Source organism: Sphaerodactylus townsendi, linkage group LG02 (assembly GCF_021028975.2).
Source record: "Sphaerodactylus townsendi isolate TG3544 linkage group LG02, MPM_Stown_v2.3, whole genome shotgun sequence".
Classification (NCBI taxonomy): Eukaryota; Metazoa; Chordata; class Lepidosauria; order Squamata; family Sphaerodactylidae; genus Sphaerodactylus; species Sphaerodactylus townsendi.
Window position 1 is genome coordinate 68,975,153 of NC_059426.1, and position 15,611 is coordinate 68,990,763.

At 43.5% G+C, this 15,611-nt stretch overlaps 1 protein-coding gene across 1 annotated transcript in view; it reads left to right on the plus strand.

Moving 5' to 3' along the window:
* The window catches only part of FNTB (farnesyltransferase, CAAX box, beta), a 30,421-nt gene extending 16,368 nt beyond the window's left edge, over nt 1–14,053 (plus strand). The window contains exons 5-12 of the mRNA XM_048487116.1: nt 2,502–2,648; nt 3,920–4,003; nt 5,705–5,791; nt 5,964–6,093; nt 6,829–6,961; nt 9,582–9,693; nt 11,326–11,440; nt 13,196–14,053. Of these exons, the coding sequence (XP_048343073.1) occupies nt 2,502–2,648; nt 3,920–4,003; nt 5,705–5,791; nt 5,964–6,093; nt 6,829–6,961; nt 9,582–9,693; nt 11,326–11,440; nt 13,196–13,306 (919 nt within the window). The 3' untranslated portion in view covers nt 13,307–14,053. The remainder of the gene's footprint in view (nt 1–2,501; nt 2,649–3,919; nt 4,004–5,704; nt 5,792–5,963; nt 6,094–6,828; nt 6,962–9,581; nt 9,694–11,325; nt 11,441–13,195) is intronic.
* The last annotated feature ends 1,558 nt before the right edge of the window (nt 14,054–15,611 follow it).

A 15,611-nucleotide genomic window follows, 5' to 3' on the forward strand; every position in this document is an offset into this window, starting at 1 on the left:
AAGAATGAAGGAGGCTGAGGTTATTTTTGTGAATCAGGGAGAGACCTTCTGGGGGATGGGAAGGCAGGGGCATCCTGCCTGGGAGAAATTGCAAGTGAAAGCTGCGGCTTCTGCACCAAAACAGAGTAAAAAAGACTCATGGCCTTTTCTTTTATCAGATCTTTCTTTAAAATCAAAGCCCGCAGAATGGGCAAGAGGGTATCTGATCATTGTTGCTTCGAAGTGTTGCTGATTTGCAGATCTGGGAGTGTTTTCCAGTTTTAAGAAAATGGACCTTTAGAAGGAGTCCAAGTTGAAGACTCCTTGTCTGGGTATCCATGTCCGATGCATAGGGCTTTCCTGCCACCAGACTTTTCTTCACTGCTATGTTAGGGAAAGGCATGAGGCTTGTGTCTAATCCTTGAGTGACTCATAGGTGTGCCCACATTTAGTTGCATGTATGTGTGCTGAAAAGTTGCGATTCACATTCAGTTGGATAGAAATCTTCTGTCCTATCTTCTCAGCTATGTCAGGTAAAGAGCTTTCCAGTGCCACATCTGCTTGCTCTGTGGAGCCAAAATGGCCACAAACCCCCAGGTTTAATAAATTAAAAAATATGTGTCTGTCTTTGAGTTTCTGGAATTATATTTCATCATAAAATGAGCTCCTATTAACTGCAGTCGTAAAACTTTGAGGTTGTGGAAACATGGATCAGTACAGACAGGCTTGCAGAAATCAGGAGGGGAGACAGTTTGTAGAGGAAGAAGAGTTGGTCTTTATACCTAATTTTTATCAACCGTAAGGAATCTCAAAGCGGCTTCCAACTCCCCTCCCCACAACAGGCACCTCGTGAGGTAGGTGGAGTTGAGGGAGTTCTGAGAGAACTGTGACTGGCCCAAGGTCACCCAGCAGGAATCACATGGAGGCATGGGAAATTGAACCTGGTTCTTCCAGAGTAGGGTCTGCAACTCGTGTGGAGGAGCTGGGAATCATTCCTGGTTCTCCAGATTAGAGTCTGCCGCTATTAACCAGGATAACTTGCTAGCTCCATGGTGGCGAACCTATGGCACTCCAGATGTTCATGGACTACAATTCCCATCAACTCTTGCCACTGTGGCCAATTGGCCACGGTGGCAGGGGCTAATGGGAATTGTAGTCCATGAACATCTGGAGTGCCATAGGTTCACCACCACTGTTAGCTGATATAAAGCTTTCTTTGCTACTGTATTTACCTGATCTTCTAATAAAAGGGCAGGATTCATTAAAACCCCTAAGCTCTTTACAGAGGTAGTCAAGTTCAACTCTGCACCTTCCAAAGAGGTTAGGACAATCCTTGCCTAAGTTTCCACTTTACCGACCTGCATTGCCTCTGTATTATCTGGATAAATCTGTTCCTAATTTAACTTGAGAATCATTACCTAGCTGCACATGTTATCCAGTTCATTCTGTGGGTTGGGTTGGGTTGGCTTCTATAAGCCATAAGCATAATGCAATAAAGCAAGTGACTTTTACTATTCTTTTCTTGGCCTAGCAGCCCACTGTGAATGTCCAAAAGGCAATCCTGAGGGTTGGAGGAACCATGTGGGCAAAACAGGTTGCTTGTTCTGTGAGCAGTCTTGTACAGGCATAAAGAAAGCAAATTGCACCTGCTTTTTTGCCTCACTGCAACCAATTATGTTGCATGCACTTTTGCACACAATATATCTCCCAGTTTCCAGTACTGGCCATCATAGGAACCTGTTGAGAGAAGGGGAGAAAAATACAACACTACCCCATTATGTGGGCACTGCATAGGCTCCAACCAAACGAAATTGAGAATAATAGAACATGCAAGTTTGCATCTCCTAAATATTACTGTCAAACAAGCTACCACCTGAACCCCATTGAGATGAAGGTGAGGGCGGGGCTAACTAGCAAACCATTTGGTTGCACAGGCAACCTGTGTAGACAGCTTCTTAAATGTCCTGTAATAAATCAAGAAAAAGCATGTCCTGTAAGCAGATGCTATAAAAGACTCTGTGTGTATTGGGGTAGAAAAGAGACAGCATGGTGGAAAATGGAAGGACTTTTACCAAAAATAAGAGGCTTCTGCACTATATTATTATTATTGGCAGAAGTGTGTGCTGGTAAGACTCGTCATTGGTGAGAAGATCTTTGAGCAAAATTAAATGTACCTGGTAATAACTTTTGAATTGGGCTGTGGCTAAAGTTACTCTTGTATATATTATGTGGCAGTGGAATGTAATACCATTGGTGGATGGTTATTATTATTATTTATTAAATTTGTTGACTGCTCTCCCCTGTTGGACTGGTTGGGTATGATGCTAGGATAAAAGCCTTTTGTTATAGGTGGTGGCGTTTTTTTGAGTGGAGCAGGGAGTATATGACTTGGAAAGGCCCTAAATAACCACTTTTGGTTCTTCATATGCACATAAAAGCAGCCCTAAGAACAAAATTATGCTGAAAAAATGTTTAATGCTTTATTAACACTCACCTTCCTTTGGTTTCTCCTTTGTGCCCAGTGTGTGCCAGTTTCTGAGCCGCTGCCAGAGCCCGAGAGGAGGCTTTGGAGGGGGACCTGGCCAGCATCCACATCTTGCTCCGACGTATGCTGCTGTCAATGCTCTTTGCATCATTGGCACTGAAGAAGCCTACAATGTTATTAACAGGTATAGGGTGGAACCCCATGGACCTTTGCTTTGGGACAAGATACTGGATAGCTAAAGCATCTCTATCAGATTTATGTTCAATCCTATTCTTCAACATTCCCATTTGCTAAGGAGAGGGAGGACAGTTGATGAACTGGCAGGATGCCCGAAGGGACTTTGCCATAGTGTCCTGTGTGTTATCTACACCTTAGACAACTTCCTCCTGCAACAGAATTCCATGCAGCTTCCTAAACAACTTGGGGAGCGTCACTATGTGGAGGCCATTTCCCCTGAGCTCTGCAGTTTTTTAGGGGTGGAAAGGGGCTGGGGGCAGGTAATTTCTGATCTGGATGGATACATGGGAGGACTAATATGATCCCAAGCCTCTTACAATGGAACCTTTTACTCCAAAAAAATACTGTGCCTATGCAAACGTGTCAGAAATTGGTTTGTCAGACCCCTCACCAAAGATTAAATTAACTGGAGAGTAAATATTTTTATAGCCTGTAGGTTCTGCACTTATGTGGCAGGAATAGTCTCAACCTAGCAGAATAGTAGAAATGGAATGAAGCCCTCTTCTGTTCCTGTTGACAATGGATCATAGATATACCCTCCCTCAACAAGGAGTGCCAAGAGAACAGAAGTCTGATGGTGAACAAAACTGCCACCTCTGTTCATGTTGCTACATCTGGGTGTATATCATTTCCCTTTCTGTTCAGGACCAGTGAAGGTACCACAGAGCTCTAGAAGACAAGCCAGTGGAGCTGCCTCTTGGAATTGGGCATTCTCAGGCATATGGCTAATAGGGCTGTTCTTATCTCCTCATGTATATCTTCTTGAGACTGAGGATATAGATTGTAATAGAAATGTTGTAAATAATTTTTTAAAATCCACATGTTGCAAAAGGAAAAGAAGGAGTTGCTTCATGTTTCAGGCTGTTTTATGATGCCTATAAATTTTAATTAGCAGATAACTGTTTTAACATTTAGCATCCACCTAAAAAAACAGGTTACCATGCAAACACAACCCTCCCCAGTACCAATTGCACTGCTGGGGAAAACGTAAGAGGGTGTTCCATTAAAGGGTTTAGAGGAAGAGGGAAGCACAATGTCCTGACTCTGAGAATGGGCAAATGATGACAGGTTATTCAAAGAAGCCATATAATTCTGATGAGATAGTAAAGTTCCATCCTTTGAGTTCAGTTTAGTTTTTTCCCCCATAAGAAACTCATCCTTTTTTCACCCCATAAGAAACTCATTGCTCATCCTAATAGTCTTGATTTTGACTTTCAGGGAGAAGCTTCTGGAATATTTGTATTCCCTAAAGCAGCTTGACGGCTCCTTCATCATGCACATAGGAGGGGAAGTGGATGTCCGGTATGTTGGAAACGTTCAGAGATGTCTCAGCATAAGGCAAAATAGGAGCTTGAGGGTTTTACAAAATTCTGCCAGCATTAGTAGTCACTGATTGGTCTGCTGCAATATTCAGTCTTGTTTTGACATTGTGGAGTTCAACTTGAGGGGAGTTTTTGTTTGTTAAAATGAGGATAATTATAAACATGTTTAGATTAATGTGAGTCTCTGCTTATCTAGACCCTTGTCAGCATTCCAAGTTATGTTGGACAAGCCGCAACATGCAAGAATTTGCAGGGGAAGGTGTGAAAAGGTTGCCCCAAACTGGGTATCTTACCAGTAACACATTGAAATCAGGGTTCTTTGTCCAGATACCCTCAAACAGCTGAGATTTTAAAATTTTATTAAAAGGAAAGGAAAGAATAAAATCAATTCTCTCTCAGCTCTAGACAGTTCCAAGTATTAAAAACAATACAATACAAGGCTATTCAGCCTAAGGCAGAAGAAAAACCATGAGAAAATCTTCAAGAAGAATCCTTTATGAATAAATCTCTTTAGAATGAATCTCCTCAAAATGGTGAAAGGGGTTTTATAGAATTGGCTCATCTAGATCATTTGATCAGTAATTAACCAATTGGGTATCAAATAGAGTGGATGAGGGAGATGACCCCCACTTGAGCATTCTTGGCAATTAAGACCCATCTGTCCAGTTTAGAATGTGGCCTTGTCAAATCCAATTCTGTTATCTAAAGAACAACATTACCTTACTAGCTGGCAGAAGGGACAATCCTTGGCCACAGTTCAAAGAAGGAAGACTTCTTGGTTTTGAATAAACTGCGCATGTGGTCAAAACTAGTTTTTGTGCAGCAATTTGGCTGAACAATGGTTTGGCTCTTCAGTGATAGGAACCGCTCTAATAAAAGCAGCAAGCTTTGGCTGTCTGTTCAGCGAAGAAATTTTTTTTGGTGGCTTCTGGTTTACAAGGGAAAAATGTGAAAGAAATCTTTCCATCCACATTAACAATACGGAATAGATTTTAGTATCCTTCCAATATGCCAGCCATCTGAACATCAGCATGAATAGAAAGGTTTCAACCCAGAAGTGGATATATTGGGGAAAGGATTCTGAATGTAGTTGCCAGTGTAATTTAGACTCTTCCAGGGTTATGTTCTCTGTTCTTTCTCTTCTCTTAGACCAAAGCTTTGCACTCCTTGCAACGTATTGGTTGAGTACACTGAGCAAATATTACTTTTGGCAGAGAGGGAGTTGCAAAATATAATGGCTTGAAACCTGTGATACTGTTCCCCTTGCACTTTTTTGTGTCAGTTAATGGAACCTTTCCTTCACTGCTGCACTCATTTCTTCTGCTGCTGTCACTTCTGTCTTTGCAAAAACTTTGTTTCACAAGGAGGCTGATGCATGTCGAAGTGCTAGTGGCAGAGGAAGCAAGAGCTGTAGCAGAGAAAACTGTCTTGCAGCAGCTCGAGAGAATCGCAGGGGGGAACAATGTCATAGGATCTAAACTATTCAACTTGAAACTGAGCCCTGTGCGTGTGAGAATGGGTTGATCCACACAGTGTGTGCTCTGCATCTGTGGCTGGATTACAGAATATGGGTGTGTGTAATTCACTATTTTGGAACCAGATAACTTCTCCCACAAGAATGGTTGGTAATTTTGTATCCTCCCATTGGTAGAAATTTAAGTAGTCTCATATTTAATCTCAGGAGTGCCTATTGTGCTGCATCAGTGGCTTCTCTTACCAACATTATCACATCGACACTTTTTGAAGGAACACCAGAGTGGATAGCAAGGTAAGAAAATCATTTCTCTTTGGGTTGCCTTGCAAAATGGGAGCAGCTTGACTATGCCAGTGTGCCAGGAGTAGGAGTGTGGTGGATGAAAGATATTTATTATATGGCTATCTTGAAGACAGGAATATACAGCCTGACTTTTCCTGTATGTATTTGTTTTTTTTTTAATTAGGTGTCAGAACTGGGAAGGTGGGATCGGAGGAGTCCCTGGAATGGAGGCCCATGGCGGATACACATTTTGTGGACTGGCCGCCCTGGTCATTCTGAAAAAGGAACACGTATTGAATCTGAAAAGCTTATTAGTAAGTAACCATTTGTCACCAGTTTGTGTCAGCCTTGTTTAGTTTCTTTGTTTATGTTAGCCTCGTTTAGCTTCTTGTCTACATTATAATTCTAGGAGACCACGGTGACTGTCACCATAACAGAAATTTTGTGCACTTTATGAGTCAGTTAGATTTCTAGTAGCCAAGACTGGAATGTCATTTCTTCATCACTCTCTGCCTGTTTAGAGACATTCCCTTTTACTAAATCTAATTGCACACTTAAACCATGTGTACAAGACCATACCTTTGTGATCTACCTTAATGCCATTTAGAAAAAAAACAATGGATGAAAAAGCATTTACAAGCATGGATGAAAAATCCCGAGACTTTCCCTGTAATCATAGAAGAATATTTCACTAGCTGAAGACTAAGTTGCAGTTTTACGCATAATTTAATTATTTTATTTATAATGGAAAATGTCTTTTTTCTGCTGCAGCAGGAAGCAAGATTTTATTTATTCATTCACCAATCAATCTCTTTATTCATTTTTAAAATAACTTACGGTTGCAGTGCTAGTATTTCATATCCAAATTTTAAATGGATCTTTGACATTACAATTTTCCCCCAGTACTAATTTGTTAGTTTTCTTCCATTTATTTTCTGAAAACCACACTATGCATGTCAGTATGGGTACAGTATGGCAATCATAGCAGACACATGCCTGTAGTGACTCTTGACTGAATCGTATTGATGGTGGTTTTCTCTTTCTGCCAGCACTGGGTTACAAGTCGCCAGATGCGTTTTGAAGGAGGTTTTCAGGGCCGCTGTAACAAGCTGGTGGATGGCTGCTACTCCTTCTGGCAGGCTGGGTTGCTACCTCTCCTACATCGAGCACTGCATGGCAGAGGTGAATCTGAGCGTCATCATCTTCCCAATTTCCTCAGATGTGCTCTGACTTTCCCCCCAAGCTTGTAGACGTGCAGGGTTGTTTGAAGTAGTGTGTGGCCACAAGACACAGGTTGAGTGTTTTTAATTGTAGATCCTGTATTCTCTGAGCTTGTATGAGTAAATAAATATCCCTTTTTCAGTTTTACGGCAGAACCATGAGGGACCCAACAAAATTAATGTACTGTAGGTTTCAAAATAAGATAACAAGAAGGGATTTATGAGAAATCCAGGGTGTGGTGTACCTCTTCCTTTTCCAGCCACTCCCAATTGTCTTTGCTTCTTTACCTCTTCACCTCCACCCCTGCCCTTCCTCCCTTTATCTTTCCCTAGCTCAGTGATGGCAAACCTTTTTGAGACCGAGTGCCCAAACTGCAACCCAAAACCCACTTATTTATCACAAAGTGCCAACACAGCAATTTAACCTGAATACAGAGGTTTTAATTTAGAAAAAATGGTTGGCTCCGAGGCGTGCGTTACTCAGGAGTAAGCTTGGTGGTAGTTGTTGGCTTTGCTTTGAAGCAACCATGCAACTCTTCGAACGGATGAATCATGACCCTAGGAGGGTTTACTCATAAGCAAGCACCATTGCCAGCAACCGAGCTTACTCCTAGGTAAAGGATCGCGCTTTAGTTCTTCGCATGAAAATCAGTGGGGTTGAACAGTTTTTAACAGGGTTACCTACACTGCTTCCCCAAAACTAGGTCTTAGGTTTAATTCTAATAATCGAGGCCAGCGGCCCAGGCCAGCCTAGGTGCGGGGGGGGGGGGGGCAATTTCCCCTCCACATGATGAACTCTGTTTATGCGTGCCCACAGAGAGGGCTCTGAGTGCCACCTCTGGCACCCGTGCCATAGGTTCGCCATCACTGCCCTAGCTGCTGCTGTGCCTCAAGTGTTCTGCTGACACCTTGCAGAGCCCGTGGGTTCAGCTGCATTCTGAGAACAAGATGCAGTTGATACTACACATATGCCTCTTTTCTAGTGGCTCTGTGGAGCTAGTGATCCAGGGGAACTGGGCAGGACCAAGTGAGCACCTTCTGGGGCCAGCACCTTTGTGTTATCATTTCCTGCTGTGGATATTTCCTGACAGCATGAATCATGCATATAAAAATGTTACCACAGATAAGTTAGTTGGAGGGGGTGTCATTCCAACCTTATTGGATGTTTGAACAAGGTAGGGCATTAGCCTATCTTTTGCCTAGCCACGTCCCCCTTTGTAATCCTCCACATCGGGGCATAGAGGATTATAGATGGGATGATGTTTTTAGCAGAATAGATAGTTGATCTGTGGAACAGTTACCTAACAGGAGTAGTAGTACACAACCATTATAAAGAAGAACTGTGAAAAATATGATTGTGGGTAGTTGTTAGAGCCAGCATGGTATGGTAGTTAAGAGCAGGAAGACTCTAATCTGGAGAACTGGGTTTGATTTCCTACTCCTCCACATGAGTGGTGAACTGGATTTGTTTCCCCACTCCTACACTTGAAGCCTGCTGGGCTAGTCACAGTTCTCTGAGAACTCTCTCAGCTCCACTTACTTCACAAGCTATCTGTTGTGGGAAGAGGAAGGGAAGGAAGTTTGTAAGCTCCTTTGAGTCTCCTCACAGGAAAGAAAGGGAGGGTATAAATCCAAACGCTTCTTAGGCAAGTTGCTCAAAACATCTGTCTGTATAGAGTGGCTCAGATCTGTGGATTGCTGAGTACTGTTTTGGTACCCTGTGATATTAAAATGTTTGGAAATCTCTGGATCTGCCCACTACCAGAAACTCTATTTAAATTATGGGTATGTTTAATTCTTTCCCATTTGCCATATGGGTTTGCTTGAGACCAGCATTATGCTTAAATCAGGTCATTGGTTCCTTTGGGTGTTGTGTTGGCACATCAGCACAGCATGCATCATCACTGTGCACTAATATACCCAGTGTCCCTTTTACATTGGGCCTTAGAGGCGGAATAATACTGCAGATGAACCTGCAGCTCCATGCAAGAAATAAAGAACAAATTTTCGTACTTGCACAGGAATAGAAGCTTCTGTCGTCCTGCCTTGGCTACAATGGCTCTTTTCAGTTCCCCTTCCACAGTGAGAGAGTTACCACTGTTTTGTTCTGCTCCCTTCTCTTGTACCAGTCTTGAATTTTCCCCCTAGGTTAAAGAGCAAGGAGACTGCTTGGCAGTGAGAAAGCAAGGGAGCTTTGCAAACAAGGCCGGAGAGTTGCCAATGCTGTTATGTCCTTGCAAGGAGGAGGCGGGTTAGATATTTTTGTCCTGTTTGTCTCCTAGTGGGGACCCTGTGAGGGAGGTTAGGCACAGAGAGAGAGAGAGAGAGAGAGAGAGAGAGAGACAGAGAGAGAGAGAGCGCTCCATGGCAAAGTGGGTATTTTAGCCTGGGTTTCTCAGGTCCTAGTTCAACACTTTAACTACTACATCATTCCAGTGAGGGAAGTTTGGAAAGAGGTTTTGCAACACCTTGTTCCTGTGAAGCTTAACTGTGTCCTGTGCTTCTATTGGCCTGCTATGCTGGTGCCACCTTAGCTGTTCTTCCAGGAAGTTCAACACTCCCTGTGGTTTTGTTCCTCTCAGGTGAACCTGCCCTCAGTATGACACATTGGATGTTCGACCAGCAAGCGCTGCAGGAATACATCCTGCTATGTTGCCAGTGTCCTGCAGGGGGCCTCTTGGACAAACCTGGCAAGTAAGTGACTTTAGGCATTAGCTGATTATACTGGTCTTTCTTGCTTTGGAAAGATCACCATAATCACACACCATAATCCACATGCAGCAGAGAACACCCAAGAATTGGGTGACATTTATAAGCATTTCAACAGCAGAAGAGCAAAGGCTGTTAAGGCTTCTAGAGTCTGTGCTCTGAACTAACTTGGTGTTGCTGGTCTTGATTCGAATAATTAATAAAGCCTGGGAAATATCTAGCATGAATGATGATGGCAGAAAAACTGTGGAGAAGAAGAGGATCAGACAGCTGGAATTAAACAATTGCTCAGGCTGTGTGTATTTAACCTTAGAAAAAAAACTCAATATCCTACACCAGACGACCCAATGTCTTTGTTAAGAATAGCTGAATTAGGCACATTTGCTTGTACTTACTTTGTTTGCATAATGTATACTGTCCATTGATTATGGTGTGGTGGAAAGTGTTCTGAGGCCACACATCACTTATGTTGACCCTATAGGGTTTTCAAGGCAAGAGATGTTTGGAGGTGGTTTGCCATTGTGTGCTTCCGCATGGTCTGAGGGAGTTCTAAGAGAATTGGACCTGGCCCAAGACCACCCAGCAAGCTTCATGTGGAGGAGTGGGGAGTAGAACCGAGTTCTCCAGATTAGACTCTGCTGCTCTTGGCCACTATACCACATTGGAGGACAATAATTAGGTAGATAGGGTATAAGAGCCCTCCCACAGCCAGGATTTTTCAGCTTCAGAGTTTTCACTAGACATTGAGCATGCACCTTAAAGCCTCTCTGCTCAGTAATGAGGTCTGTGAGTGTGTGTATATAAAAAGTGCAATCAAGCCGCAGCCAATTTATGGTGACCCCAGCAAGGGGCTTTCAAGGCAGTTGAGAAGCAGAGGTGGTTTGCCATTGCTTTCCTCTGCACAGTCTTCCTTGGTGGCCTTCCTTCCAAGTAGTGACAAGATCAAGCTATACCACACTACCATCCCTCCTACTCTACAAGGTTTATTATTATTATTATTTATTTAATTTAATATACCGCCCCATCCCCGAAGGGCTCTGCGCTTGTTATGAGCTTGTTCTCCACCCCTCTACCCCCCCCCCCCCCCCCAAATTTCTCTGGGCACTGAATTTCAGCATGAAACTCTGAAGCTTTTCTGCTCTTGTTCAGAATCATGAAATATGTGAGTATGTGAAGCTACATTTCACTGAGCTATAGTACATATAGACTGATGTAGCATTATTTACTTTGATGGGTAACAGGGTCTCTGGTAAAGGCCATTACTCCACAAAAAGCCTCAATCTTGATTTGAACCCTCAAGTCCATTTCCCTCCCAGGCAGTTGCACCTGCTGATCATTTCTCCTGAGGGAAGGGGGTGGGGGATTTTTGGTGACCCTTCCCTAAGCAGACCCTCCCACTCTCGTTTTCTCCAGGAGCAACACCTTGGGGGTATATTGAGCTGCCCTGCATCTATGGGGATTTTTGATAGAATCTGTGCCAGCATTTGCAGGAGGGATGTGCTCTGCTTGTGGTAAAGTCAGAGCTTTTCGGTGAGAGTTCATGGTAGCTGGCTGAATGGTACAAGTGTTCTGTTTCTGGCTTGTCACCGTGAACTGAGCATCTCTTTCCTCTTCTAGGTCACGGGACTTTTACCATACCTGCTACTGCCTGAGCGGGCTCTCAATAGCACAACACTTTGGCAGTGGGGACCTCCTCCATGAAGCTGTGCTAGGAGTGCCAGAGAACCGGCTGGTAAGCTGTGCTTGGTTGAGTGAGGGTGCCCTTTTGCTTGTAGGCATAGCCACCTGGCAGGCATTCTCTCTGAACACCCATTTTCCTGCATTTCTTCCCAAAGAAGTGATTGGGGATACTCACTTGAATGAAGAGAGTGGAGGGTAGTTTTTATCCTTCCATAACTCCAATGAGGACAAAACTGCACATTGTTTTTCCTCATTTTATTTTAACAGAATGCATCCTAGTGGTAAACTTTCCTTGGTGAAGGGGGTTAAAGCCACTTGGGGGAAATGCTGATTTTGGCAGGAAAACAGCGTAAGAAGAAAGAGTGAAATAGTAGTCCCTCTTTCAATCACAGTCCTGTTAGTTGCGTTTTAAATTTTGGTTTGGTTTTATAGTGGGGGAAGATAATCATAGAACTACACCACGCATAGAGCAGAATATGCGCAGACAGCACATGGTTTTTCTATCTGCTATAACAATGGCAAATCGATTCCATTTGCTTTGATGGGCAGAAAATGACAGAATAGCTCACGGGCGTGAGTGAGCTCCTTCCAACGTGGTGAGCCTTGCCCCCGTTTTCCTTACCAGTTGTAGTACTTCTCCCAACCTCCAATGAGTCAGTATTTTCCAGGCAGTGCCTCTGCTGCTTAAGAGGAGACTGGGGTGGGGAGGCAGGCGAAGGCAGGGGCACGGAAGCTCAGCTTGGGTCATCAATCCACCGGCATCATAAAACTCCTGCCTCCTTAGTGGGAGAAGTGGAAATGATTGGTCTTGCTGTTTAATATTTCACTCGTGAACTGGCTGATGTAAGCCTCTGATGCCACACAGTGGCCAAATTTAAGCAAGTGATGCTGCTGTAACACTTGAGTTTCCAATCATTTCAGACAACTGCAATAGGGTTTTTTTGTGGGGGGGCGGGGCGGGAAGGGCAGTAGGAAAAATAGAAACTTCAGCTATTTGGGATTGGGGGTGGGGGGCAGTGAGGATAATGTCATGAATGACAGCTATTTGGCACAGCACAGCAGGCTCATCCTCCAGGCATGAGAGAGTCCACACAAGGTTTCTCTTGTTTTCTGAACTTCCAGCCTCCTTGGTCTACCCGCTCCCAAATCTTTCCCAAAAGAGTTCCATGGTTGAAATGTGCTTTTTATAATCAAAATACATTTATCTTGAGAAGGCAGATTCTGAGCCTGGTTTCCAAGTTGTGCATTAATGATAACCAGTAAAGGTTGCATCTCTTTCTGTGCATCTTCCTGTAAGCATACAGCAAAGGGGGGTGGGGGTGGAGTAGTTGGGAAATTTCCTGTGTTGTATAGGTGATTGGACCAGGTGACCCTTGAGATCTCTTCCAGCTGTTTCCCTACCTGTCTCATGGGAATACTTTTGCCTTGGTGTCATCTTTAGTTCACTTGTTCTACTAAGACCATGTTGTTCTTCTGTAGGAGAAGCAGCTTACTTCACATTTAACCTGGCTCATGTGCATTCCTTGTTTTCACAGCCTTCAGGATACTTAGCTTCTAATTGAAAAACCAAAACCCTCGTCTTTACATCTGCAAAGATTACTTTTAAACCATTTGGATACTCAGTAGCTAGAACAGCATGGGGCAAGACTCCAGTGTTCTGCACTGATGTGTATACCCAACAAAAGTGAAATTTATGTATAAAAAGCTGTGTTAATGCTGGTTGATTGCTGGATGTGGCTGTTCTTGCTTGGGAAGGTAAGAGGGGCACGTCGTCTGAGCTTTCTTTGTTTTCTTCTCTCCAAAACAGCGGCCTACACATCCTGTGTACAACATCTCCCCTGAGAAAGTGGTGCAAGCTGCGATGTTCTTTCTGAAGAAGGCTGTTCCAAATAGAGAGAACGAGACTGCTGCTAATTAAGAGGGACTGCTGCACTTGTTAGACACTGCGCAATGCATCTTCCTCCCATTCAGTGCATGGTGCTACAAAATGTTGTGGCCCTCCTGTAGCCCATCCACGGAATTAACTTTCTTGATCCCTCAAAAGTTGGCTTGACTGTTGTGTGTGTCTTTTGCGAGAGCTCTGCTAGCCATACCAAAAACGAGCAGTGGCGAGTACCTAGTAGCAGACTCGTTACGTGGTGGTGTATAACTAGATGTGCTGGTTGCTCGCTAGCAGGTGTGGGTTTGGGTTTCCAAAGAAAAGGAGCATGTTCACATTTTTAACGTTTGGCAAAGCAGCCCTGATGTTGCACTTGCACTATGCTAAGCATCTTAGGAAGGCACCTTCTCTTGTATACTGGCCTGGCTGCAGGAGATGCCCTGACCTAGGCCCCTTGTAGACAATATGAGTTTTGTCCATTATACACTCCCTGCAGTACAGGCCAGGTACTGAGTTTGTGAAACGAAGTGTTATAATCAACAGGTCAGAAATAAACAAGTTAGACAGAATAGTTGCTGCATCCTTGTGGACGAGCTGCTGAATCCTATTGGGAAAGCGGTTTTTCCCCCATGATATAAAATAGTGTCTAGAAGCCCTCTTCTGGCACTGAAAGAAGGCAGGATTCTGGCCTAAACACTCTCTTTTGCAAATTAATATTAGTCTGCCCAGGGAGGAACTGACAATATTGTTTGTGCATTTTATTAAAAAAACCTAATTCATTTCTTACTGCCTTGTCCAGTCTTTTATCTGTTCACAAAACTGTTCAAACATATTTAAAAAATAATTCAATACTTAAGGGCTGCCAGGAAGGCCACTTGGACCTGACTTACAGATGGCAATTATTATCCTATGGCTCTGCTGAGGACACTCACTGTGAATGGTCCTTCTCCCACAAGGGAGGGAGGGAGGGAGGAAGGAAGGAAGGATCAATTTTTCACTTCCTGTAACCTTGCTGTGGGAGTTACCCAGTTTCAGTTTTACGGCTTCACTCAGCAGTATAAACATCTTAACAGCTTAACTTTAAACTTAATAACTTTAAAATCTAACAAATAATACAATGACAGTTCAAGGACAAGAAGGAGAAGTGAACCAGAATAAGAACAAGTGTAAATTTCAGATTATTGAATTGGGTCTCAAGACAATGATGTTGGGAAGGCTAAGATGTCCTCCCAACCTCATTGGAGAAGGACCATTCACAGTGAGTATCGAACGAGCAGGAGGACATCTTGTCTGGGACTTCCCAGAGCAATGTCTCCTAACAGGGTGGGTCATTGTTTAGTCCTCAACTACGTGCTGCAAAATGTTTTCTGAATGCAGTATCAACCGAACAGATCAAGTTAAGTTTGCAATGTCGTACAGATGTAGACCCCAAGGACTGTGGAGTGGCCATATAAAGGTCCTCCACCGATACCTGCCATGCAAGTGTTGCATTTGTAGCTGAGCTTCTAATAGAATGTGCTGTTGTGCCTTGAAGTATCTCCAAGTTGAGCGCTTTATAAGCTTCGATAACACATGCCTTCAAGGTGGAGCTTATGGATGCTTCAGACATCAGCTTGCCCATATTTGGGAGGCAGATGTTGTCATAGTATCAGACTTCCTAATGTCCTGTGATGTGATAATGAACACTTTTAAAGTTTGCCTTATGTCAAGATTGTGCCAAAGTCCTTCTCTAAGATGATTTGGCTTGGGGCAGAATGCGGGTAGAAATATCTCCTGTTATATGTGGAATCTTGACGCAACCTTGGGTGTAAAGGTTGGATCTAGTCCGAGAACCACTTTGTCAGGGTGAAAGATGCAGAGTTCTGACTTGAGGAATAGAGCTCCCAGTTCAGAGACTCTCCTAGCTGATGTTAGAGCCACTAGAAACTGCCTTCATCTGAAGCCATCTCAGTGGGATGGATTGTACCAGTTCAAATGGAGCCTTGGTTAGTGTTGATAAGACTGAATGTAAATGCCATGTATGGAACCATTGAGCTTGTGAAGACTGCATCTGGCCGATTCCCTTGAAGTATCTGTGTAGATCCAGGTGCTGGTTATTGGACTGTTTCTAAATTGAGGGAGAACTGTAGCTAAGGCTGCTACCTGTCTATGGAGAGTAGAGCTTCTCAACTAATATTCGAACTCATCTCCCAAGAATTTGAGTATGTCGGAGATACAGGGCTTGGCAGGAGAGAAGTCCTTACACCTCCATCTCCTGACAAATGCCTTCAAGGTGGAATTACATATCCTCACTGTAGAAGGTCTTCTAGAGGCCAGGAGGTTGTTAGTAGTCCTGGTGGAGTAT